The 27,436-nt window shown below is 36.6% G+C and overlaps 1 protein-coding gene across 1 annotated transcript in view; it reads left to right on the forward strand.

Annotated features, from left to right (window-relative positions):
* Positions 1 to 27,436, forward strand: part of REV3L (REV3 like, DNA directed polymerase zeta catalytic subunit) — a 111,837-nt gene that overhangs the window by 21,291 nt on the left and 63,110 nt on the right. The window contains exons 2-4 of the mRNA XM_058020326.1: positions 20,270 to 20,459; positions 21,874 to 21,948; positions 23,388 to 23,548. Of these exons, the coding sequence (XP_057876309.1) occupies positions 20,270 to 20,459; positions 21,874 to 21,948; positions 23,388 to 23,548 (426 nt within the window). The remainder of the gene's footprint in view (positions 1 to 20,269; positions 20,460 to 21,873; positions 21,949 to 23,387; positions 23,549 to 27,436) is intronic.

The raw sequence follows: 27,436 nt of genomic DNA on the forward strand, positions 1-27,436 counted from the left end.
AGTTCAGTCTAGGTTGTGTTTGATTACTGGCATTTAACAGCGCACTTAGCATGCAGAGTATCCCTTCAGAAGATTTAAATTGTCAGCTTTGGTGGTCAAAATGAGTACAATTAAACTAGGAGTACTGCAGCACAAGTGAAAAGGAGGAAAAAAAAGTAAGTAAGTAAATAAATCTGAGCTTGATAGAGCTTTTTTAGTCCCACAAGTAAAATTTTAGAATGCAGACATTTCAACCAGTGTTCCTTATTTGAATGAACACACCCACATGCTCTAACTACTGTATATATGTATATAGATAGAGATAGATAAAATGTATGTAGTTGGAAATGTTATTATGCTTCTAATATACAATGTATCTTGTTTTCAATCAGGCTAGTTTTGAGTTCTATGGTAAGCATACTCTTGCATATTTTTGCAAATTTTATGCATATTCTTATTGATACATTTTTAGGTTTTTGTTCTTTTAGTACTTGTTTAATTTATTGCTCCATAGCTGTGTACTGTGAAGTACAAGCATATTGGTTCTTTCTGGCCTGTTTAACAATATCCCTTATAACTGTAGTAAAACTTATTAAAGAAATTTATTGAGAGTGGAGGACACAGGAGAGAACTGCTTGAGAATTTATTTTAATTCTCACTGCAATGTAAAATTCAAGGTAAAAGTGTTCTGATAACTGTATCACCTGATACCATATGTTTTCATTTGATTTGAATTGCATGTAGTTGCAGAGTAAAAGCTGGAGCTTGGTCTTTAGAAAAGTTCAATAACTTTGGAAGTTTCATCTCTTTAAGGACCAAAAAGATTTCACATGAGAAATATTACTACTGATCATAATACTTATTTATAATAAACTCTTTAATGCAAATTGATAATTCAGTTAGTTTGTATAAGTAACATGCAATGTTCATAGAATTCAAGAAAGTTGAAGAATAGTAGCAGTCATACATAGTTATGTAGATCACTTGGTAGAGTTTAAATGTTCAGACAAAGTGCAGTGTTGTTTGTAAGAACAAAGAATGTAAACAAAGTCCCTGGTATGGAAAACAGCGACTGTGAAAAGAATTGCAGGTCATTGCAGACAAGCGGCTGGGCTAATGTCATTTTTGGTTACAACAGAATGCCAGAGGTTGAAGGTAGCATTTGTGAAACAGATGTGCTAAACAGTGTGACTCTGTGGCATTGCATTTTAAATTATGTAGGAAAAATATAGGAGGCTTTGAAGAATGCTCAAAACATTTTTTTTTCTCCTCTAGAGGATATTAAAATAAACTTCTATTAGATGGTATCAGGAGCTTGAGAAGAAGTGATGAGTTCTAGTTTAGTAAGAAAACCACAGGAAAAAAATACCTGAAATTCAGGCTAGTCAAATTCAAACAAAAACATAAGCAATGAAGAATTGTAGAGAGAGGTATTTAAAGACTTCTGAGCTGTCTGTTAGGAGAAAGTGGTAGCCACAACTTCTCCTAAAGATAGATATAGATCTTTCTAGAATGGCTGCTTTTGTCATGTAAGCCACTGGGCAACCAGGTCTGTAATGTCCTGGAATACAGACAAATTGAAGAAGCCTTCCCCCATAACTTAGGGGGGAAAACTCATTAAATATCAGCCTGCTGCATCAATATGATTCAGTGCTGTATCAGTGCAGGGTTGCTTCTGGTTGGGAAATACTGCATGTAGTTCAGTCTCAGCAGTGTAGGGTACTAACTACAGCTGTGTGAAGTAGAAAAATGTGAGTTCCAGATCCCATTAGGCTCCTTGTGTTACTCAGAGTTCACTGGCCTGTGCAGGTCTGAGCTGTATGTGAGCAGCTGACTCCAAATACTGGGAGTTTAGATAAAATCTGTAGGTAGGATTGTGCTTCCTCTATCTTGGAGCTCATGAGAGAGCTCACTAGCTTTGCAGCACTACTTTAATGGTGTTACCCTGTAGTAACAGCTCTGCAAACTGTCATAGCAGGAGCAGCTGATATGCTGTAAATTTATGTGCTGGTTCAACCTGCTGTAAGTTGTGCATGTGCTCATACTTCCAGGGATGACAGGCAAAACATCTTGCCTGTGCTTTCAAAGCATTTGAGCAATCTGTTATAGTGTCTTCAGCTGGTGTCACTGCCACAATGGAATCAGACTTTGAAACTAAATGTAACTTTTCATGAAATGTGTCCATGGATAACTGGGGTCTCTGCCATTTTCATACTATGGGAGAAGGACATCAGTGTCATAGAGCAGAGGCCTTTGTTGTCTTCCAAAAGCAGCTGTTAAATGCATAATTTGAGTAAATTATAGCATGATAAACCAGTTTTTGAGATGTGCTTGTTCTTAGAAATGTATCTGATTAATAATTCAGCATGTGCAGGATTGAATTCTTTCAGCTGCTTGTGACTAAGAGAGAATGCCAATACTGAGTGCACTCACACATAGCTCAAGGCATAAAGGGCAAGTGGCTTCTACCTTCTGTCTGCTCTTTCTGGTTCTAAGAGAGAATGCTGTTGTTTATAAAATAACTGTGATGAGATAGAATTTATATACTTATTTATTACTTGTTTCTTTCTCCCATTCAAACAGGATAAGCCATGTAAAGTAGCATTTTGGCCAGTGGCAAAAGCACAGTGTTTGGGTTCATAGGATCATTGGGCTTTACTATTTATCCATTATTGTTTAACATTTCTGATGCTTTTTGTATTTTGGCAGATGCTATTTTCTTGTTTCCTTTGTGTGAGGAAACTCTTCTCCAGAGGGATGTAAATGACACATGAGACACCTTTTCAGGTAGTGCTGGATCTGGGTAGATCTGCTGAAAGATCAGGCAAGTGCGTCAGCATAATAAAGCCACTGTTTAGTAAATACAAGTGTAGTTTGGCAAGCCCAGTCTGTTTTAATTCAAACCTCTTTCTAGCATATAAAATGTAACACTGTAAAAAGCAGCTTCAGGAGAGCACAGCATCAGGCCAGATGCAGTTTGCTTCTGTACTGTGTGAAATAGAAAGAGAAAGCCTGGGCTCTTCTGATGCAATTGTATTTTTGTTCCTGTTAGTGTTAAGCACTTCAACATCGAGTGTTCTGATCATCACAATATTCTTTGAAAGAGTTATCTTTATTTCTAGACAGATTGAGTTATTTATGGCAATACAAGTGTTTCCCTGGTATTGATTTGATTTATGGCATTAGGAGGCCTTTCCTGGCATTGCCATTGCCTTGTCTCTTTTCGAAAGCGTGAGCACTCATTGCAAAATATGGCTCGGTATTGTTTTGGAAACAAATGTTTCCAAATAGTCAGACCCGTCCACTGAAAGAAGCTTCCATGCCTTTGGAGATTTCTTAGTTGTACTTTGCACAACCCATGTTGATGAAATAAAAGTCAGAATGAATCACTGGAGAATTTTCAAGTGGAATTGAGAGATAATTGTTGTTGTAGAAGGAGCAGCTGACATCATCACATTTAGTGCAGGATCCTCACCAGTCACAGAAGGATTGGGTCTCTTTAGACAATGGGCTTCATTTGTTGAAAGTAGATGTCCTTCACTGAATATTCACCAAATTCAGCATGGCTCATTTATGTCCATCACAGGGGAACCATTCCAGCTTGAGTGAATATTGTGCTGGTCGATTCCCAGTTTTTAAAAGGAGAACTAAGAAAGGAAGAGAGTATTTTTCAGATCAGTACTTTCTGGCAAGTGCAGCTAAGGGCTTAGTAGAGAGGACTTAATACTCTTTAGTAGCAAACTGTCAAGCACTATACATTGTATTTCTCATAAAGCTTAATAGCATGGAATCGGTATTACTTGCTTGACAGTGTAAGTTGCATTTGGTGTTTCTGATTTGACATCACTGGCTTTGATTATTTAGCTGAACATGCTCCTGACAAGACTTTAAGGAGGTGATGTCCATTGACTATTCCTCTATTTAAGAAAGGCAGTGAAATGTATAATTTAATTTTAAAAATTTAAAAATATCACAAAGATATGATTCTCTGTTTGCATTTATGGGCTTTTTGTCTTTGTGTTACACATTTCTGTGTGGATGGTAATCGGAAGAAGCCTCATTTATCTGGTGAAAAGTAAGGAAACTTAGAACATGGTAGAAAATATTGGAAGTTTCTTAGAAAATGAATCTTGTGGTGACAGCTTGAAATTTTCTCCAACTTATTCAAGTTTGAGTGCATATAACATGCCCCTGTAAAATATCTTTTTAAATTTACATAGCAGGGAATAGTTTTTGCTTTCTTGCTGTTTCTGGAAGTAGTTGTTTGTGCTTCTGAAACACTGAAGAAATGTTGTCTACAAAACCGCTGTCTTAATGTAGGGTGAGTTACCTGTTGAAGGGGTCCAATCTGCTGCTAGTCCCCTTTGAAGCAGTATGGTGCTTAACTCATTAGACTGCATGAATCTCATGCTTAAAAAAAAAAGGTTGGTCTCTGGACCAAGAAAAAAGATTCATCTGATTCATAGTAGGTCTGTTCTTCTGACAATTAGACACATGGAAATAAAATACTTTCTTTTTCCCCTCCTTCTCTTCAGGGAACAGCTGTAGAGAGGAGCATCTTTATGTAGTCAGTGTTGCCACTAAAAATGTGATGCAAGTTTTGGTTGAAGTACACATAGCGAAATGAGTCAAGATAGGAAACTGCAGATAAAGAGCCTCACACATATAGACAGGATTCATGGGCCCAAAAATCCAGGCAGGTAACAAGAGAGCTCGTGTTGTTTAAATATGGTGTGGTACCTACATGAAGAGTAGTAATTTTACCCATGTACTGTCTTGAGTCTGCTTATTTTTGCAGTGATTCTTCTTTTGCTGAAATGATTTACTTTGGACTAGGAATGTTTTAAAAATCACTTTGACTGTATTAGGTCCATTTGAAGTTAGACAGTCCCTTATTATATGTGGTTCCATTAGAAAAAGGAAAGTTACTTTATGCATGTTTATAGTGTACACAGGGGGCTTGTCTGAACAATTTTTTTATAAGCAATGAACTACAAATTGGACTTTTAAGCACTTTTAAAAACTAGAATAAAGCTACTTTAGAAAATAGCCTGTTTTGTAATACACTTCCCTAGAGCTATATATCTTCCATTTGAGTGCAGATGTTAATTATTAGTTGGTTAACCTCAAACTTCTTTGGAGCAAAAATGTAAACCTGGTCACATGGCAAGCCACAGTGTTGATTTCTATCATCAGTACTTCTTAAAAGTTTTCTTAACAATAGTCTAACTTCTTTCCAAATGTTTAAATAACTTTACATTCTTTTGCATGCCTAACTGCAGATTGTGGTGGGTGTGTCTTGAATCCTGTATTGGGTGTATTCCAGTGAGATTGTTTTTGTTCCACTTTTTAAAAGTGATTTGATAAATCATAATTCTGACACAGTAACTTTGTGCAGATTTGTTTAAATCTCCAATGCTGAGCCAATTTCTTCTGCTGTAATTTATTTGCGAACTTTCATGCATATTTGTTTTCTGTAGATCTTTGTTTATAAGTACAATTACCAAACTGGCATTGTTTCATTTGTGGAAAGACAATTTATTGCTGTATGACACTGTCATGTTTTAATTTTCTTTAATTGTTTTAATCAGTTTGGGAATCACAGCTGTAATCTGAGTAGTAGCTATTCACTAAATCTGTCTTAAAATGGTGCACTTCAAACTGTACTGATTTTTATTCATTTCTGTTATATTGTGCTCCCATAGCCTTACAGTGTGAACACATGATTTCATACTGGTCTCTTGTTCTGCCCCTTTATGTTGTCCAGAAAATAACTGCAAAGTATATAAAACTGGTACATTTCTTGATTGTGAACAACACCACCACCATCTTTTCTGTTTTTAAATATGAAAAAGGGCAGAAATGTGACGTTCACCATTCAATAGCCATTGTCTTACCTCTAGTACAGTTATAGTAACATTAATATAATTGCTTCCGTTTTAGAAATACTTAATTTGTTTTACACTCTGGATTAATTGGTTCTTTTTCTCCACATGAAACTCAAGTCATGTGATGTGGTTTACAAGTGATAAGAAAAATAGGATTTGTCTCTTGAAAATGTAGAAGAAATCCTTTTCCGTTTTATTAGTGTTTGGAAGTTACTTGCTTTCTCGGTCTAGTTTGCCAAAAATACTGCAAAATACTGGCTGTCTAGCTTGCTTTAGAAGTAAGAAACATTTAAGAGATGTCGTTTGCTTAAATACATTAGAGCAGTTAGTTTACTGGTATTTTCTTGTATTTGCAGAAGATAGTTGCTTTTCATCTCTCTGTGGAAGGGGCACAACATAAAAGCTGTATGTGTGTACCAGCCATTCCTTCCCACTTGTAAGAATGTGGCAGTATAGGAATTGTTTTCCCTTGGCTCTTAAAGTAGCTAACAATTAGGTGATAGTTTGGGATGCTGCATATGCTGTCTATTAGCTGACAGTGGTGCTGTATGAAGCAAGAAGCACAGCTGCTCTGTGTGGTTGTGTGTGCTGGCACAGTAAGTTGTGCAGTTGTGGTGAGCCTGGGGAGCTGATATGTGTTGAAAGGGTAATTGTTTTGCAGGATGAGTTTTTAGCCAGGTCAGTGTTCCAGTTCAGTTCCTAGTGCAGATTTCCCCAGTCTTGTTCAGTCTCAAAAGAGAAATGGAGAGCAGGAGCAAGACCAGATGACTTGGACAGCTTAGATGTCATCTGATTTTGTCTCTACTGTCCAGCCAAATTGCTTTTTCTAAAGAATGACCTCTCAATGTTATCTCTCTCTGCATAAACACCTGGAAGATGTTTTTGTATTGAAATTCATGGAGTACAAAGAAGATTTTGAGATTTGTTTTGTTTTTTTCCTTATGCTGTATTTTGGATTTTGTCTTTCCCTTACCTTTCTTAGAGACATAAAAGGACAAAAATTAAAAACTGAGGAACATGTGTAGCAAACTTCCAAGTTTGTAACACTGTGTGTTATTTCACTTCTTCCTAGGTATTGTTAAGGTTAAAAATGGGTGGGAGAAAGAGTAGTATCTAAACATTGAAATGTTTTCCATTTCACTGTAATCTGAAAACTCAAAAATCCAAATGTGCTAGGTTCAAATATGCTGTGATGTATCTATTTTAAAAATTTACTTTAAAAAGTTGTAATTTAAAACATGCTTATCATTCAATAGTAATTCATAGGTAATATTTAAATAAATTTGACATTTAAATTTAGGGGGGAAAAAAAGACCAGTAAGCATGTTCTTTACCTCTAACTTGAATGAATTCATGCACCTTTATAATGTAGTTTCTCATATGTGGTATGAGAAGGGAATCTTTGGTACTTAGCTGTACTATTTGCAATCAAACTCTACTTGTAATCTCACCTTTTGATGCATTTGCTGAAGTTGATGTGTGCAGATGCTGAACATGCAGTACATTCATAAAACTGGTTTTAGATTAATGTTTATAGGGAATCTAGTACATTATTCATTCCAGCTACAAGGTGACTCGTGCAGTTGTTGCTCTTACAGAGCTGGAATTAAATGAGAAAGTATATATTCACTACAAAGGACAGCATACAGCACTGGCTGAATCAAAGTTGTTTTGTTTGCCAGGTTTGCTCTTTGGCCTGGGCTGATTTTGATTGAGAAGGTTAAATAGTGATAGATGTCACTTGTGCTGAGGCCACATGTTGGTCACTTTGTGTTTGGTAGGCAGTTGTTCTCAGAACTGATTTGTAAGAGCTGATGTTATTTCTATAATAGCAAGGCCTCTGTGTCATGATACCATTAATTCCTTTTTCTTTATGTTTTGGTAATATATTGCAGTTTTCTGTAGTTTTAGCAGCAACCTTAAATTTTATTAATTTGATACTTTCATCTTCAGCATATTTACCTTTTATGTAGCTCAAATTTTTTCAGCATTCAGTGTCTTACTGTTAATTGGCTTGCTTGTTTATATCATTTATCTAATTGTAGTAAATCATTGGAGGTTTAACCTGAAATGTGAGCTACACCTATGCAAAAAATGAGAAATACAGCTTTATGGAGCCTTGGAAACACCAGTGTAAATTTGGACACAGACTTTTGGTCCTTCTGTGACTTGAGACAATGAACAAATGACTTTAGGTCTTCATCTAGATCAGCAAAGTCTGACAAGTGGCATCTGCTGGTCAATTCAAAATGGTTTTTGGCTTTCAGAGAACGGTTTGGTTTGGAAGGGACCTTTAAAGGTAATTTAGTCTAACCCTCTTGCAATGAACAAGGACCTCTTCAACCTTCAGAGGTGCCAAATTTAACTAGTTCCCCTCCCATCTCATCTTTTCCTCATCTGCTGTAGGAGTTCTGGAGTCTCTGTTTATCAGTGTTGCATATAAATTCTTGGTTAAAAGAACACCAGGGTTGCAGTCACTAAAAAAAGTGAAAATATGCCAGAAGTATTTTTCTTTGTGTGAAACATTAGGATGATTTTCAATAAAGTGATAAAACACTATATTTTCTCATTTTCCCCAGCAATTAGCACAAGGTGCTCAGTGGCTCTCACCAATTATTCAGTGAGTAGGCATAATATTTTTTTATCATCCGCAGTCACAAATTCAATCCACATTACACATTCACTCTGAGAGGGTTTTTTCCTTGTTGTAATACTGATGTATTTACCTTTTTTTTTTTTTAAGTTATCTGCAAGTCTGAGCTGTGGTAATGATAGTAACTTGCATATGAAAAACTGAGATTGTAAAATGAGAAGACTAGGTTTTAATTTTTTAAGCTTTTGTGGGGCTTCATCCAAAAGTTATGCATTGAATTTCTGTAACATTAGACTGCTTAATGATTTAATTAGGCATAGAACTATTTTGCTGTTTTCTAAACCATTTTAACTGTCTCAATGCAATAAAGGCTCCCTCTGCCTTTTTAACATATGACCTACTCAGCATCCCAGTAAAAATTCCGAGGGAGAGGTGGGAGTGCTCTCTGTTTACTACAGTGATATTCATCTGCCTCAATGATGAACCTTTCTGTGTGCGTTGGTGTCTGCTTCATTGGCATGAATTTCTGACTGCTATGACAAATGAGATATGCATTATGCAGGTAAATCATTCAGCATGTTGTTCTGACTTGCAAATTCCAGGTCTTTGCTCTGTATCATGTGTAGCTAAGGTTTTGTGAGACAGTCACTATCAGTTGTACAAATACACTTTAATAATATATGTGAGGAGTCCAGGGCTTGACTAGTAGCACTTTGTTCTGGCACTCACTCAGATTTCTGTCAGTAGATTGGCCCTGTTCTCCTCCAACACCAATACCTCCCACTCTGACTTTTTTTTAAATCTCTGTTTACCTGTTTGGGCCTCCTCTTCATGCAGAATGTAAATTTATTTTTTTTTTGGAAGGGTTATATTGTGGTGGTGGCTTTTAGGGTCTTTTATTTGGTTTTTTGTTGTTTTCTGTGCTAACTGGATATTAGCTATAGGGCTACTGAGAACCTAGGGAGGGGAAGTCTTTGTATTTTAATGCCGTTATTTTGCTATTGATGCACATTTTATTAATGCTATTAGACAAAACCTCAAATATTGCTCAAATATTATTTTTATTTAAAAACTTGTTAGTTTCTCAGTCACAAAGGCTACAGTCTTAAGGCTGCACCACGGAGGGTTTAGGTTGGACATTAGGAGAAATTTCTTCACAAGAAGGAGGAGGTTGAGCATTGCAATGGGCTGCCTAGGGTGGTGGAGGAGTCACTGTCCCTGGAGGTGTTTAAGGAAAGACTGGATGGCACTCAGTGTCATGGTTTAGTTGACACGGGTGTTTGGTCATAGGTTGGAGTTGATCTTGGAGGCCTTTTCCAACCTAATTCTGTGGTTCTGTGACGCTGCCTGTGTATCACTGCTATCATAGATTTGGGGAAAGGGAGGTAAGAGAATTCAAATCTGAACAGAGCTGTGAAGAGATTAAGTAACCCTTCAGCACATTTTGATACTCGCTTAAAATGTGAAACTAGATTGCTGTCTGATTTTTTGAGGGAGACCCTTTGTTTTCAGTGCAGAAAAGTAGCCACTGGTTAGTTGTGCTGTGCACAGAATTTCAGCAATTCAAAATACAAAAGCCAGTGAGATGACCTTGTAAAACAGGAGTATTTGGGCTGGGTGACACTGCATCTGCAACAGATATTTTTGAGTAACACTTCAAAACATTCCTTAAAGAATGCAGATACTGCTATAAATACATTGCCTTGGCAAGTGAGGCATCCAGTCTACACAGGTTTTACAGCCACTCTGAAGGCTGCTGAGTGTATACAAGGCAACCACATGAAATGATCTATACAAGGCAAGCAGTCTTTGGATACATACTTTCTGTAAAGTGCTCAGATGTTTAAATTTTTTTGCTGTAGCACTGGAACAGAAAAAGATTTTGTAGTTCTAATCATGTGAAGAAGTAGAGCAGTGTGTGTGTTCTCAGTTAATGATGGTGACAAGCCTAAGATAAAGATACTACAAAGTCTGGGCATTCTTTGCAGAAACAAAGGCCTGGAGCAGGCAAATAACCATGAAAGCCTTGCAGTGCTGCCAAAAGACACTAGACTTTACAGAAGATGAAAAGAGGGGGATGGGTGCCTAATTCAGGGTGAGGAAGGAAAGTAGTATGTTGAAAAAAAACCTTAAAATAGGAATTAAGATACTTAATACTATTGCAAAATGTGTAGAATATAATAGCATTGGCTGTATTACTGAAAGAGCATTCATTTACATATTTTGTAAAACAGGAAAGAAGATGGCATAAAAATAGCACATGTAAAGAATTACAAATGCTGTGCCTGCATGTAGCATCTATCGACTTCAGTCATGCTTTAGTGGGTGCTTAGGTCTTTGTTCACCTGGAAACGAGTCAGTGAAGACCCTGCTTGTTAGTGCCCACAGATAAGGGTGTGGCAGACACCTGAGGACAGTATTTGCAGTAGAAGGCAAAAAGCTAAAATGTAGATTCTTTTAAAATACCGTAGGAAAGGTCCAAAAAGAGTTCATTTAATTTACTTTTGGTTTCAAGGTCGTTTTTTCTTCTATGAGACTCTTACCCTGCTATGTCTTTTGTAAAGCAAGGAGACTATCTAATATATTCACAGGCAAAATAAAATAAAACATTACTGTAGTGTGATTTCCATATACTGTGCTCTTTAGTGTGAAGGAAAACAATTTTAAAAAATACTGAAAAATGCTGTAATCTGAATCTTTTCTAATGCTGCTGTTGTTTCCACTCTTTGAAACTACTGTATTTGCACTTGCACAGTACCTCTCAAGTCAATCCTGACTATCTGTTGATGATAAGTATAATTATTGAACAACTGCTAAATTGAAGTTTAAAAATTATATGATCAAAAAGGGATTGGTAACATTTTTGTCTATGTGTGTGATACAAACTTTAGAATTTAGAATTTAGAAATGCTCAGGATTTACAGTTCTGCTAGATAAATCAGGATTCAGACCACTGGTTTTTGAGGATATGGTTTCTCTAAGTCACTTATGGAACCGCTCCCTCTGTAACTGGGTTATAGAATTGAGTTTGGCTGAGGATGGGTTCATGGCACACCTAGTGCTGCTGTTACCAGATGAAAATTGTTTCACTTGCTTGAAAGATCCTGTCATGAAATTCTCTAGGAAAAACTATAATAAGGATTTGAGGTATGTGCAATCTTAACTTAAAAATCTTCAATGGATCTAGAGCATTTTATCTTTCTGTCTGCTTGCTGGAGTTTCTCCCCCACATGGAAGTGTCTTGAATGTTCTCCACCTTCATGCACAACCTTTTTTGGAAGACTCATGAATAGGCATATCTTTCACTAATATATTTTTAAGTACATTTGTTGTAAAGGATAATACTGTCTCCCACATTGTTTAATTATGTATTAACACAACAAACAGACAATATTTATACCAATACATCACTTAATGTAAGCTATGATAATAGGACTACTTTATTTTAGTCAAGTTTGTGGTTAAATATTTTAATGTTGCATTTTGAAAGGTTTTGTTACTTTGGTGATTGAGGCTGTATATTGTTTTTATTGAATTAAATCTGGTAGACTGAAACTTCTATTCTGAGTAAAGGCTTAAAGTAGAGATTTGCAGCTGTAACACCCTCTGAAGTTTTCTGGTGCAGTTAGAGATCACAAGGTAGAAGATAGGAGTCTGCTAACACTAAGTCTTGCTTTACTTTGTTACCTTTACTGTCTGACATAGTTAATATGTTTTAGAGATTGACATCCAGAGAATAATTTCTGTTAAGTGGTTTGTGCTCAGCCAGACTTGACCAACAGCAAAATTTCCATCCAGCTGCCTGCTTGTGCAGCCCACCACCCCCAGTCTGGTAATGGAAGGGGGTAAAATAGGAAAAACAGAAACAGTAAAACAATAGGTTGAGATAACAACAGGGAAGTTGCTTACCAATTATCATTGCAGGCAAAACAAACTCTGTTTGGGAAAAAATAGCTGTTTTATTGCCAACTAAAATTGATTCAGGTAGTGAGAAAGAAATTCAAAACAGCACACCTTTCCCCCCCTTCCCCCAGGCTCAGCTCTGTTTCTCGCATCCCACACCCGTGCCATGCCCGCTCACATGGAGAGTTGCAGCCAGTACACAATGGTGTCTCTCTGTCTTCTTCCTCCTCATCATGGCTTTGCTCTGATGGGGGCTCTCCATGGGCTTCAGTTCCTTCAGGAATATCCTTGTGCTCCACTGTGGCATCCTCCATGGACTGCAGGGATTATCTGCTGTTCCATGGAGATGTTCCTGCTCCGCTTTTCCTCTGACTGTGGTGTTCCTTTTCCTAAACATGTTCTCCCAGGAGTGTCCCCAGCTTGGCTGAGGGACTCAGCTCTGCTCTGCAGTGTGTCTGTTGGGTCTGGCCATGTCCTGCGCAGCAACCCCTCCTCTGCCAAACACTTGGCACATAAACCTGGAACACAGAGTTAGCAAGATATTAAGAATACAGTTTATTTCCTGGGTCATGAGATTCTGTCCCCTACTATTACTGTCACACACCATGTAGTCATTTCAAAAGCTTACACAGAAATTTGGAGGGTGTCTGTAGTAAGGAAGTACTTCCTACTAAGTTGCTACTTGTCCAAAAATTATAAGCCTAAAACATAAAAATAAAAACATTTTTTTTTTAATTGAAATGAAAGGGTATGTGTGATAAGGAGTACCAAGTGTTGCAGATTTGCTTATGAGTAGGCTAAGAGCAGTGCTTGTATTTGTGGAGCACATCCTCTAGTTTTCATCAGCTCAAGGAGTGGGCTGAAATGACAGTTACCTGCAAGTGAGAGATCTTAATGCAGACACAAACCCAAAAATTTCAAGAAATATTTATAGAATTATTTAGTGCCATTTGAAGAATACAGAAAGAGAAAACAAACAGAATGTGATGTCATTTCATTGTCAGCATAAAATAATGTGACTCATGAGTGTATGTACTCTACAGTGTGTCATTCTGGGGAGATTACACAAGCTTGGTGTTGTCCAGGAATTTATAGTCAGCATTGCTGAAAAGTGTCTAGGAAGGATTATACTGATGAAAACACTGTTAACCTTACCACAAGGCCAGAGAGTTTTTGCCTGCAGTTTAGAGTAACAAATAATTTTTGGTAATAATTTATGGTGCTTTTTATCCAACTAGCTCTGCAGCTGACAGAAAAATACCTGTTGAATAAGAATGTTTTAGTTGCTTTTGTGTAGCACAGGACAAAGGGATGAGTTGTGGCTGGAGCAGTGCACACACATTGCAGTATTTAAATAGGAAGATGAGCCTCCTGTGGAAGTGAAAGTTCAGTTACTACAAAAACTTTTCTTTGAATATCTGTCTGTGCACCAGTCTCCATTTACGTGTGACTTGTGTAATTTGCACCAAGAGAGACCAGTAAGATTGACTTGTGTGGCAGTGTCAGTCTTTAATGAACAGTTGAGGAGGGAAGTGGAAACCAAAAGGGGGGTGACTGTTCTGCCCTCCTTTTTTATTACTGACTTGTTTCTTCATATTTTACAGGATGTGGTGCAGTACACCTCATCAGTTTACCTGAGACTAGTAAATACACTCTTTTCTGTTCAGCTGTGCTTTGGTCAGTGTGGTCTAACATAGCCTGCCTGTGTTGCTTTCATGTGGTTGAGTTTCTTACCAGAATGGCAGCTTGGACTGGGCTGCCAGCCTGTGAGTGCCAAGAGCTCACTCAGTATGATAGCTAGAGTCTGTAGCTGGGGCCAGCTGCATTTCCCTCCTCTGTGTGTTTTAGCTCATTTTAGCTGGCTGGCTTCATAGTGATTTTTGACACTCAGTCTAGAAATAGTTACTGATGTTGTCCAGCTGCTTACATGAGTAATCTGTCAATAGAGGAAGCAAGAATAATATTTTGTATGGGGTTCATTTTATAGACAGATCCTTAATAAGTGAATACCTGTCCTCACCTTGTATGTCTTAAGAAAAGAAGAAAATAACTATGGCTGTTTCTCATAACTCACAGTCATCAGCTTGAAGAATGGTTTGTACATAGCTTATCTTTGCTTTTTGAGATGCTTACTTTCTTTGGTCTCCATTATTTCTGGAGATACTTTTAAATTATCTTATCCCACTCTGGACTTTCCTGGTTTTAGTTGGACTGCATAACAATAATTTTTTTTTTGTTATATTTCAGTTATTTTTGCTTGGTGATAACAGTAGGGAGTAGATGTTCCTTTCTGCTGGATGTATGTTTGCATCCTATAAACAGCTAGGCTTATCAGTAGTACTTCTGAGGTTGTTTTCTAATGTCTCAGCAGGAATTCCGAAAAGATCCATCCTAATCAATTCCAGTCAGGAGGAGGTGGTTTTACGGAGATAATCAGAATATCTTCGTTGAGTTGATGTATTAAATAAACTGTTTCAACTTTTGTGCTTTCTCTTGGGGTTTGCTCATTGTTTATGTGCAAAAAAATGAATGCCTCTCTTACATATTTGAAATTGACTTCAGATAATATTCCACTTTAAAAATTTCATTTTTAGAATTCTTTTTACAATAGAATTATTAATTTTCCAATTCTCTGTAGGCATCACTATTCACAGTTCATTTTTCAAGTGTTTTTGAATGTAAGTGGTTCAAAAGTTAGTTGAAAATACCAATTTTCTTTTTAAGATGGTAGTGTCATGTCTTTTGATTTATAATTTTGCTTTACTGTTTCTGTTAAAGGGAAGAAATCCCTTATTTTTTCTGCAACTTGTAGTGACACTTGACATGTTTGTGTGCATTCTTCTTCTAATACTTGCCCATGCTTAGTTAGTCCTTCCACTTTATAAAACTGTACTTGAAGTACTTCTAACAGATTGCAAGGGTATGAAAAGCCATTTGTCTTCCGTCTTCTGCATCTCTTTATTAATTCCCAGCCCAAATTTCCTAAAATCTTAGGATTTTGCCATGCTTCTAAATGCTGCTGTAATTTCTATATTACTCCCAAACCATTGTTCCCTAAGGCTTTGCTTAGCGTCTTATAATGGGATCAGCTTGTTCTGTAGCAGAAATATCACAGCAAAATATGACTGCATGTAGACCAGTGTTGAACTGTTCTCTGAAGTCATATTTATCTAGATTTAGTTTTTGTTTTCTAAATACTAAAGAAGACATCTCTTCAGAATGTTTCCAGCACTGAGTTCCATCAGTGAGGATTCTGTAGTCAGTTTCTAAATTAAGAATTACAGGAGAGGAGCTACACAGCTTTGAGTATCATTTATGAAAAGTAAGGCTTCTGTAAGGCTTCTGGAGGAAATAAATGGAGACATTATCTACAGAAGCTCTTCCCTTGATGGAATATGAGATAGTCATGTATGTGTCTATTTAGAACAGATAGACTTCTGTTTTCTCTTGGAATGTATATATAGATGTTCATGTGCTCCTTTTCTGTGTTATTTGCAAACTTTATTCCTGAACTGGACAATTAAATAAGTTCCCTTATTAATAATGTTCACATTTTTCTTTTGTACACAAATTTGTCCAATTTGATCTTGGTGTAAGAAAGATTTAGAAGTTTAAATCAAATTCAATGTTTACAAATGATGAAAAGGCACTTCTCTGAGGACACTTGAATAATAATTCTCAGATTCTCTAATTTCTTGTGCTGTGAAATTAGGTGTTTATAAGCTTGGGCAAGGGGCTGGGCAAGATGACTTTCAGAGGTCCTTCCAGCTTCACTCATTCTGTGTAAATTGCATCTCAGTTTCATCCCCACCAGATCATTCTTCATGGCTGAGCATTTTGGTGGTCAGAAGACATCAGTTCCTGTATCTTTGCATTGCATTATCATTCTGGTTTCAGTTCTCTTCTGATAAGATTGACGTTTTCTATCTTAGGGTTGCTACAGATTTTTCTTGTAATACTAAAAATTATAGAGTAGCTGAAGGATTATACTTGGTATATGCTCCTAATAGTAATGTATATGGCAACCATCTTCCAGAAGAAATACCAGATTGACTTTCTTAATATCTCTCTCATGGGTCAAGTATGCAAAATGCTTTATTTTAATACTTCAGTAACATTTATGCCACTTGCTTTTAGAAGTATGGGTTTTGCAGGTGAGCTTTCTTTCTATGCTGTATGAAAATACTGCATTTGTATTATTTTTGAAGTATTGATTCATAATTATTATTATGAATATTCATCCATATCGATGTTTAGTTGGCAGTGTCTTCTTTTCAGAGAAAATGGCCAGTTTGCTACTTGAGTATCTCATAATATCTCAAGGTTTTGTGTATTGCCTTTTTTCTATGTTACAGCAGCAATTTTTGTGTTCCTTCATTTACCACTTCATTCAGTGCCTTACAAAGACTCATAATTAAGCCTCAGCTTTACTTATAGGTGCTTTAATTAGCAGTCTCTTTGAGTCATACTGAGGTGCTTGATCTGCAGGTGATTCAGCCAGTGCAGACCTCATTCTTTCAGGCCCATGAAGAGGGCACAGAATGAAAACATTTCTGTTGCTTGTCCCATCAGTGGCCAATTTTGTATCCAGAAATTCTGTGGAGAGCAGTCATATGCAGAATCTGCTGTTGAGCATCCCTTCCACTGATTCTACAGATGTGAAGAAACTGATGAACAGAAATAAAAATAACATCATCTGGTCACTGTAAGTGGGCACTGTAGCAGTCATTGCTATTCTAGTGGCACAAATTTGTTTTTCTGTATCTCCAAAAAGAAACAGGAGCATAAGATTAACATATTTAAACCATAAAACTCATTAACCTTTTCCCAAGCCAAGTTTTTAATTCTTGTAAATTGGCAGGTCTGTGTAGCCTGAAATCCTCAGTGGGTAGATCTTTTTTCTCCTTGTGGCTCTATTGGAAAGAATCCACTAGAATTTTTAATGGGTTAGTGCAAACCATGGTTTCTATTACTGGAGTCTGGGCTTCAAACTCAATACCATGATATTTGGTGCACTTTGATGATTTTACCTAAATGATGGAAATACATGACTGTTCTTAACAGGGTCAGACTTCTAATCATGTCAATTTTAAGTAAAAATAGCAGTATAACCAAAGATCACGATTAAGAAATCAATACTATCGAGGATCAAAGGAAGTAGCTGTGTAAACCCATGTAACTTGACTGCTGTTAGCCTACTAGGAGTCTTAGCTCAGCAGTAACTTGTTTGCTTTCTTGGCAGAATCAAAAATGAAAAGCAGCTCAGGGTGTGTATTCTATAAGATTTCCCTGGAGTTAAGTGGCAATTTGACTCTGCTCAATCCAAAGCCAGTGTTTTTCATGGGTTTTTTTGCACATAAAGGGGAGTACAGGGAAAGGGAACAGATTGAAACTTTCTTTGTACGTGTTCTCATTTTTATTCAACAATAAAAGTAGATTTTCAGTTCAGCAAGAATTGTTAAATAGCTGCTTAACTTGAAAGAAACCTGAATTAAGTACAGTAAGTTTAGACTGTGTCACCGTTCTGTTTATTCTCGTGCTTTGCAATTTTGTCCTAAATTATGACATAAAAACCGAAGGGATCGTAAATTAACTCCAACTCAGAATACTTGGACAACCATTAAAGCTAAGATATTTTTTTAAATATGAAAAAATTCATGCTCTTGAAAGGAGTCCATAGCAAGCAGTGCAAATAAAATGTATAAGCACAGAACTGATTCTGACTGATGAGTTCTAGAAAGCAAACACCTGAATTTGTAAAATTCATGGGGGTATAGACATGTATATTTGTATATATAGAAATTCAATCTGTATTTCAATATCAAATTTAGCTTGGGGTGAGTTGGTTTGTTTACTTGTTTTTTTAAGCTGCAGTGAGCATTCAGACAAATTACTTCATGAACTAGTTTAAATTTTCCCCTGAACATGATCCTGGGATTTAAAAAAACAAGAAGAACAACCCACTCTTTACAGATTAGCAACAAAAAGTAATAAAAAAACACAAACTCAAATCCTTCCCAAAACCAACCAACCATACTTGAATAGAGAACCTGTAGGACTTCAAAGAACTATTAATTTTCTGATAATTATATTTGGATGGGGGACTCCTTTATTTCAAGATCAATCCTAAGTACAGCCATCAGTATACACTCAGATTTGTTGGTGACTTGGTATAGAAAATAAATGGTTTGCTACCACTGTACAAATCAGTCCTCTCAGTTCGCATGCTACTAATAGATTATTTTTTCCACCTTAGAGATGAAGAAGTTTTTTGCCATATAAAGCTTTTACTGTCCTTTGTTTTTCGTTTTTAAAAAACCCTCAAACCTGTAGTTCTTAGTTTCTTTAGTTTTCCGTTTCTCTTAATGAATTTTTGTTTGAAAAGCGTGGTACATAAATAAGAACTTTATACTCCTGAAATACCTTAAAAGACTTGGGCAGAATTCATAGATGGTGACTTTAACATTATGAATGCATATATAGATTGTATTTCAACATTGATGAGGAGACTTGATGGAGGTGACTTGCAAGAATAAAATTCAGTTCAGAAAATGGACTTGTAGTACCATTTTTTTATCAATTTCTTTACTTCTAAACATAATTGAAGAACAACACATCTGACCCCAGTTTTAAAAGAGTCAAAAAAGCTGTGCTGTTAGTGGGATTTTTGGGCATGTTTTTCACAGGTGTAAAAGATTTGCAGGCAGTCCCCAGTCTGAAAGTCTTGTTATTGCTGCACTTCAACAGGCATAAGCTGTCTTCACTGGGTGGCCACTGGGACATGACTGAGTGTAAATACTTCAGGCAAGCTCTACCAGCTAAGAAATAACCTCAGTTTGAAAGAGTGGGCTTTTAGAAGTCTTTTCATGGGTCTTGTGGATCAGTGAAGTTGTGTTCCCTTTTTGTAGCATTCATCTCCTGGGTGATGAAAGCACAGCCAGTTTTGCTGTCCTCATGCAGGGAGTTCATCCAAACAAAATGCAAAGGGATATGTGCTGCCTGTCCTTGTGCTGGTGGTTGTGAGTCAGCAACACATGCTTACAGTGTTTTCCTGTGAAAGGTTTTCACTGGCCACTGAGAAGTCATGAATGATTTTGGGGACTGAAAAGGTGGCAAATGGATGCCACCAAATTCATGCTTTGTTGCATTGTGGTGAGAAAAGAGCAGATAACATGCATTGTAGTTGAGACTAGTCCCCCTAAAAATGTGGTGGGTTTGGGAGGCCCCAGTCTGTATTACTGTACTGCCTTGTGTGAATGAGAAGCTCAGACTGGTCTAGCACGAAGGTTTTCATGGTGTGTCCTTTCACTCTGCTCTTGCTGCAGACTCACAGAAACTAATGCTGAGAAGTAAGTGTGTTGTTAGGAGTCTAGAGATTTGCAGATAGAGTAGAAATCTCTGAGGGATCTACAGATGTTAAAAGTTGAAAGTTGCCTGGTATGTTTTCCACATCCCAATTTACACCCTAATAACTAGAATACTGAATGGCCTCATAGGTGCTCTGGATGTTCTTTTTAATTTCTGAGATTGTGTAATTGCTACTGAGAACTTTTCACAAAGGCTGAGAAACTGTTAAGCATCCAACATTTATTCAGTATGCAAAGGTAATCTTAGAGAGATGTTGTGTTGTTTCTATAAAGAAAACAATTAATAGTGGATTCTATTACACAGGTGTAGTCATGGGTATGTCAGGTAACCACATCTGTTCTGTTTTGGTTTTGTCAATGGATCAAGTGTGAGAACTGCTGTACATTAGTACCTTTTGCTTGAAACACACCTGCACTTGCATCATAAATTTATCCTGTCTGAAGAACCTGAAAGTAATATGAAAAAACTCAGATGTAGCAACTACTAAGAAGAAGAAAAAGTAGTCCTTAGAAAATAAATGTTTACCTTTTGTTTTTAGGTCAGAAGACTTGTCTCCACTTGCATGGTATCTTCCCTTACCTCTATGTACCGTACGATGGTTTTGGACAGCATCCAGAGTGCTACCTTCGTCAGGTGGCGTTCAGCATTGACAGGGCACTCAATGTGGCTTTAGGAAATCCATCTTCTACTGTCCAACATGTTTTCAAAGTATCATTAGTGTCTGGAATGTAAGTATGACCTGTCAGCAGTTCTGGTTGCTTGTTTTGAATAGCTTTTTGCAGTTGTACTATTTGGACTTGGATGATTGCAGTGCTAATCTTTTTTCGTTTTCCACCCATGTATGTCTTTATACAGGGCTGTACAACTTCTTAATTATTCTTCTCACTTGCTTTGGCCTTAACACAGTTAACAGGTTTTCCCAAAAAACCTTCTTGACACAACCATTTTTTCCTAGCTTGTATCCTAGTGTCTATAATTTTGCAAAATCTGTTCTTCTTAGCTTTTTCTGTCTCTGCTGTTAGAGCAGTACTTTCCATGCAGCATTTCTACCTCTCTGGATTATTCTGTGTTCCCTGAGACCGGGCATGTCTTCCAGGAGCCTGAATCTAGGTGCTCTTTTTTTTTTTTTTTTTTCTTCTTTTTTTTTTTTTTTTTTTCCTTTTTTTTTTTTTTTTTTTTTTTTTTTTGTTTCAAATGAAATTGCCCCTATGAGACTCTCAAGTTGTCTTTATCGGTCTGATTCTTACAGCAGCACAGGCCAGGAAGTGTGGAGGCCCTTAAACATTCCTTTATTAATCTGTCAAGATGACCACTGTGTTTTATTTGGTGTAGCTGTCTATATTGAGTGTTAGCATTTTAAGGATTCTTTTAGTTAATTTTTATTTGACTTGCACAACCAAGGGTTGAAAAATAACTCAAATCATAATGAGTAATAGGAGAATGTCCCTGAAGAGCATAGGTAATTGAGCTACATGCATTCAGTTTTTCATCTTCAAAACTATGTAAATGCTAATTTTCAGTGTTGTGCAACACTGTTTTATTTGCTTTTTTTGTGCATTTCTGAAATACACTCTTTCTAATTGTTTAGGTGTAGGAAGTTAATATTTCTGTTCCCAGCCAGTTTTTGTGGCTTCTAGATATTATGAGTAAAGTGGCTGCAATAACTTGTTTTTATTTTCAGTCAGAACTTTCTGATGTTTTTACAGTAACAAAGAAGGTCACCTACCAAATTTCTTGATATTGTTATTTTTGTAAGAACTATATAAATTGTAGTATAGCTGTTCATCTCAATAGTGAAAGCTGGGCAGAGGAAACTGTTGATGACAATCTTTACTTGAATAAGTGAGAAAAGAGCAGGTAGTAATTAGGAGAACCTGCCTCTTTTTCACCTTTCCTGCCTTAGAATTTCAGAACAGTTGTTACTGAAAGTCAGCTGCTCATTGCCTCAAAGCAGCCTAAGAGTGTTTTGGGTGTTTTGTTTGTTTGCATTAGAGGCTAATGGGAAAGACCTAGATTAAATCCATCTTCATCTTTAACTGAGTAGATAGACATGCTTATTTAATAGTCCTTATAGTAAAATGTCATTGAATAAATGCCACAGCATAACTGGCTAGCTTCTTGCTTTTATTCCTTTCTCTTCAGGCCTTTTTATGGTTACCATGAAAAGGAGAGACAGTTTATGAAGATTTATCTTTACAATCCTGCAATGGTAAAAAGGTAAGGATCTTGAAGTACAAAGTTCTGTCTGGTTTCCTTGTATCTTGAATTAAAAAGTCAGGTTTGAAATAAGATTCACCAATAACTTAACAAAATCTCCAAAATTATTTTCTCATGGTTTTCAAAACACTATAAAATTTACCAATTTTAAACACACCAATAATCTTTTAAAGCAGTAGAATGTCAGAAAAGCAATACCAAAACATGCTTGCCTTTAGTTGTTATATGTTTACTGTAATTTGTGAACACTTAAACAAATTTGCATCAGCTTACTTTCCTGTAACTCTTAAGGATAACAAAGTAGCTGTCTCTCATGTGGCTTCATTTCATCTGTTAGGAAGTAAATTTTGGTAGGTTTTAGTTCCAGTAAAAATTACTAAATTTAAGATTTGCTTGGAAAACTGAGTAGCTTTTGTTATTCGACAGTTTCTCTATTTCTCAGTAATGTTCTGCTGTATGAAAGTGCTGTTGATTTCAATCTTACTGTAGATGCAGTAAATTCAAAAATAAATAAGGAGGAATTGTTTTCCAAGCATAAACTAAAATCTCTTGAGTGTGTGCTATTACATACTGTAACTTTTTTTTGAAAGGTCCAATACATGATCATAAGACAGGATTATCTGTTTTTTCTTCTAGGCAAGTGAAATTTTGCATTATTTAAAATTTCTGTATTAATGGGTGATGGGAAAGTTGTTTCAAAATTTGGAGATCTTCATGTTTGAATTGCTCCTATCCAAATAAGGACTGACACTTCACTGAAATTATTCCTTTCTTTTTTCAGTATAAAACTTTATTTTAAATCCCAGTTTGTTGCATTTAGAAATGCTTAGTGCTTTTCTTTGTTGTATAGTTGTATACTGTTAATTTGAGATAAACTTATTGTACCAGTTTACAGTTATCCAAATACTTGCAATTATTTTTTAGTGTGCAGCTGTTTAAACGAGAGGATTTGTCCTTCTGCAGAGTTATAAAATACTTCTGAGTATACAGTATGTAGCTTGAAAACCATGAAGGACATTATATGTATCATTTACATTATATATATGTCAATGAGAACTAGAGAGAATTTCAAACTTATTACTGCTGGGTAGGCATGCAGCTGCCAAGCTGCCACAGTTGTTCTGTTGAAAGATTTCCTTGGCCTATAATGGCTTTTGGATCACTTGCAGAAATAGAATATTGTAGGATTTTTTTTTCAGAGAGTTTCATGGTTTTTTAGCTGAAAGATTCAAATCTCCTTTGCAACTTAAACACAAATATTGTATCATTATTAGCAGAGATCATTTTTGTTCAACTGTTATTGTGAAAACACAGTTCTTAAGTTAAAAATACAACGAAGGCAAAATTTAAAATGTCGATAATTATTCTGTATTTTGATTAAGTCAGATATCAATATTGTCGTAAATAATTTTTTATTTGTGTCCTAATTTGTCTTTTAGAGTTTGTGAGCTTCTGCAAGGTGGAGCCATAATGAACAAATCTTACCAGCCTCATGAAGCCCATATTCCCTACCTCCTCCAACTCTTTATAGACTACAATTTATATGGAATGAATTTAATAAACCTGGCTGCTGTGAAATTCAGAAAAGCAAGGAGAAAAGGTAAGGTGTTTATTTCTTAAGACCAAATAATTGTTTTTAAGGCTAAAAGTTACCATTTTGTACAAGACATCACTCACTGTCAAGCTTTTGCTTTATTTTGGCTGAATGAGTATCGTGTTGTTTCCGTGAAGTTCTGTGTCAAAACGAAGTCCATATGTAGCTTTTTTTCTTTTCATGCCTCTGTGTGGGGATTGAGGAACAGCCTGCTTCCCAAAATGAGATGCTGTGTGTCAGGAAACGTGTTCTGTCCACAGTGCAGCTGTGACCATTTCACAAGATGACCACACCTCTTTTCTAGAAGATGAAAAATTGTTGATGTTTAGTTGAAGAATTGACATGAAAGATAGCACAATAAGACTGTTGTTTAATTTTTTTTATGGTTTTGATTCTTACATCAATTAAAATTCTTTTTTTGTTGTTGTTGCAGTAGTGTCTTTACAAAATTATGGCTAAAGATTTTGCTCTAATCACAATCAGTGTTCTTAATTAAAATACTTGTGTTTGTGCTGAAATCATTTGCTCTAAGGTAAAATTTGAATTATTAGTGTGTGAGCAAAGGAAGCATTTTAAGAAATCAATTTGGCATTTCGGATGTACCACTGACATAAAAATTAAGTTTGGTGAAAACATCCCTAATTCTTCTAAATTCTTCGTCATAAAGGAGAGATAACAGTAGAAAAAGCATGCCTTTGGTACGTAACATTTAGTAAAATAAGTATTGATTACTTAAATAGTAATTGTTCCTACAGCTAAAGCAAAAGTTGAAAGGAATGGTGAGGTATCTTTCTGTAAAAAGGTAGACCAATAATCATGCTGAATTTTCTCCTTATTTTTATGTATGTATATTCAGATGACAGTGGATTAGCCCATGCAGTTTTATAACTAATTCGTGTTTGTAGGAAAAACACTCTTGTCATGTCCAACAACAGGCCACACTTTTTGCTAGTGTCAGAACTGTAGGAAGGCAAAAGCTCTGCCATGGACAGAGCATTGTCAGGGTTTTCAGTTCTGAGGAAATACGGTCAGGTACCTTTAGTTCTCAAAATATTCAAATCAGCCTTCTGGAAACGTGCAGTGGGATTGTATCAAATAGTTGCTTCCATTCTTTTTCCAGTGATCTTTTTTCTCCCTTTTTTAGATGACAGATGAAAAATATAAGCTGTTTATATTCTCCTTCATTATTTATATATGGATGAGAAACTTAAGTCTTGAATGGGAGCAAAGGAGTGGAAGAGGAGTATGGGCTGAGACCAGTGTACTTTAACTATTCTTATAGGGGAAGAATACAATAAAATAAAAGGAAAAAAATGACACTACTTGGTCTGGCTTGATCATATACTGGCTGCAGTGCTCCTAGGAAGATTGATTCTGCTTTGCATGGCTCCACATCACACATGCATCAGGAGCCTGAGCTCAGTCTGTCAGAGTCCCCAGGCACAGGATCACTGTCTGTTGCTCCTGGCACAGCAGCCAAGCGACAAATGGTTTGTCCCTGGTGCAGCCTTACAGAGGCCCTGCTGTCAGGAGCCTGTCCTTGTACAGCAGCCCTCTCTGAGCTCAGGCTGTTGGAGTGGTGTGGAAGCACAGCCTCTGCTTTCACCTGACACACTTTACCTGCCTGTTCCTCACTCAGCCTCTCTGTTGTGGGAGTTCCTTTCAGTCAGGTACAGCTGTGTCACACAGGCCAGACCAAACACTGTTTCTTAGACAGCAGTAAAAGCCTTTGCCAAAAGATGTGCAGCAAACACTTCCCTTACTTCCCTTGCAGATGATATGAAAATGAGTCTGCCAGTTAACACATTTGTCAGTGTAAGCAAGCAGCCTCAGGAGCCTGTTCATAGTGGTGTTTCTCTCACTGAGATAAGTCAGTCTTTTTGAAGGCTAAGAGAGGTCAGCATGCAGATTTCTTGTAGCAGGAATATTCTGCCTTCATCAGCTTGTATCCAGAAAGTGCAGCAGTTCATTTCTTCAAGGCCTTGTCTTTGTGGGCTGTGAAGAAGGCTGCCTATTCATTCATGCACTACATACCACTGTAACTGTTGCAAAACTTTTATTTTCAGTAGCTGAATCTGCTTCTGTGATATGTCTCTGAAAGACCTTGATGTGTCATTGCTACTGTATTTAAAGATCTTTATGTCAAGAGAAGGGAAATATTGATTCTTCTTAATTCCTGTTCCTATGATTAATTTTACTGAAGAAACAAGCTAATACAGGAATTTGAGCCTCAATTTTTAGAAATATATGAAAACAGCAATGATAAGGAAGAAGAAATGGAATAATGCCCTAAAACTGCTGTGGTGTGGTACTTGAAATGCATGTAATTTAAAAAAATAAATTATAATAAATTATATGCATTTTTATTGCATATGCAATATGCATATAATGTATATATAATGTATATATGCAATTATATACATTAAAATAGTATCTATTTTACCAATTGGCCTATAACCTTGCATAACTGCTGTGAGATTCATTTTCCTTTAAAATATATAACTATTCAGTCCTATTTCATTAACTTAAAATTAATCAAGCTGCAGATGAAAAATAAGAAGAGTTGTTTCCATGCATAGTCAGTTTACATTTTAATATGGAGAATTAGCTGACATGCCACACAGTAAAAACATGGCTGTGTTTTTTTCCTGGACTAGCTGGCCAGGACAAGTCAGCACTTTTGAAGAGCCCAGACAGTAAGGTGTGCTAGGTTTGAGCTGGATCTGTGCAAATGGGATCAGATATTTTGTGTTGTCTTTCCAGAATTGATGCTTAGGCGTCGAAGTGCATGGACCATAACAGGGCAGGTGTGGCTGAAAGGTGAGCTCGCTCTGCATGAGCACAAGAGTGTCCTTTCAGCCCACTTGAATGCCACATGTGCCATCCTGTGCACTGAAGAGTCTGATGTAGGGACAGGGCTTGCAGGAACCTAATCTGGGAGCAGTAAGCTTGGTCTGGAACACATGGAATTAAGCCTGCTTGGTTCCATTTGTAGTTTCTAAGGTTCTTTTGGCACGGTGCCTCCAATTGCTTCTGTAGTAACTTAGCACTTTTTGCTACATGAGGACAAACCTAATATTCCAAGTAGTGGAATTCACATGGAAGACTATTATGAAATTTTTAGAATAAAAATATATGTTCTAATAAATATTTAATTACTGAAGACCTCTGACAATTGAGTTAATTGGTGTAACTTTAACAAATGCAGGAGTGTTTGCTATGGCTGAAAGGTAAATTTAATACCAGAAAGCTGCTGGTGCATGACACCAACATAGCTGAGAAAATTCAAGGTTCAAGCTGGTCCTTTAGGTAGAAGTGGGAGACTGAGTAATTTTCAAAGTCTTCTCCCATTCTACCTCCCTCCAACTCCATTCTTGGAGCCTGGGATTTCTTTCTTGTGCCATATCCTGTGTATATTTTCTTTGCCTTCTCTGAAAAATGAGGGTTCAGGTGGAGACCTCAAGAGAGGTAGGAATTCTTCAGAGAGGACTTCGCCAGCATGACTTTGGAGCACACTCCCTTACATGGAGACCTCTGAGCAAATGTAGAGTATTTTCTTTATTTGTAGGTCAGACAACATCTGCCTTCATTGCAGGTTTCCACTTACTGCTACTACCATTGTATCTCGACTGTGTTGTATATTCCCTTCCAGCTAACAAATAAGAAAAAGGAAAAGTGTGAAGTAGTGTTTTCTTTGGCTTCTAATTTCCATTGGGATTTGAAATGTGGACCCAGAAATTCTGCAGTTTACATCAGGCTGTATGATTTATTTTGAAATTTTCACGAATAGGAGAAGGTTGAATTTAGGCTAAGATATGACTGGAATGCAACAAATGTAGTTCAGACAATGTCAATGTGTTGGAAGTATATTTTTCTTTTTTATATAAATGTGTC

The sequence above is a fragment of the Melospiza georgiana genome, chromosome 3, assembly GCF_028018845.1.
Source record: "Melospiza georgiana isolate bMelGeo1 chromosome 3, bMelGeo1.pri, whole genome shotgun sequence".
Taxonomy (NCBI): domain Eukaryota; kingdom Metazoa; phylum Chordata; class Aves; order Passeriformes; family Passerellidae; genus Melospiza; species Melospiza georgiana.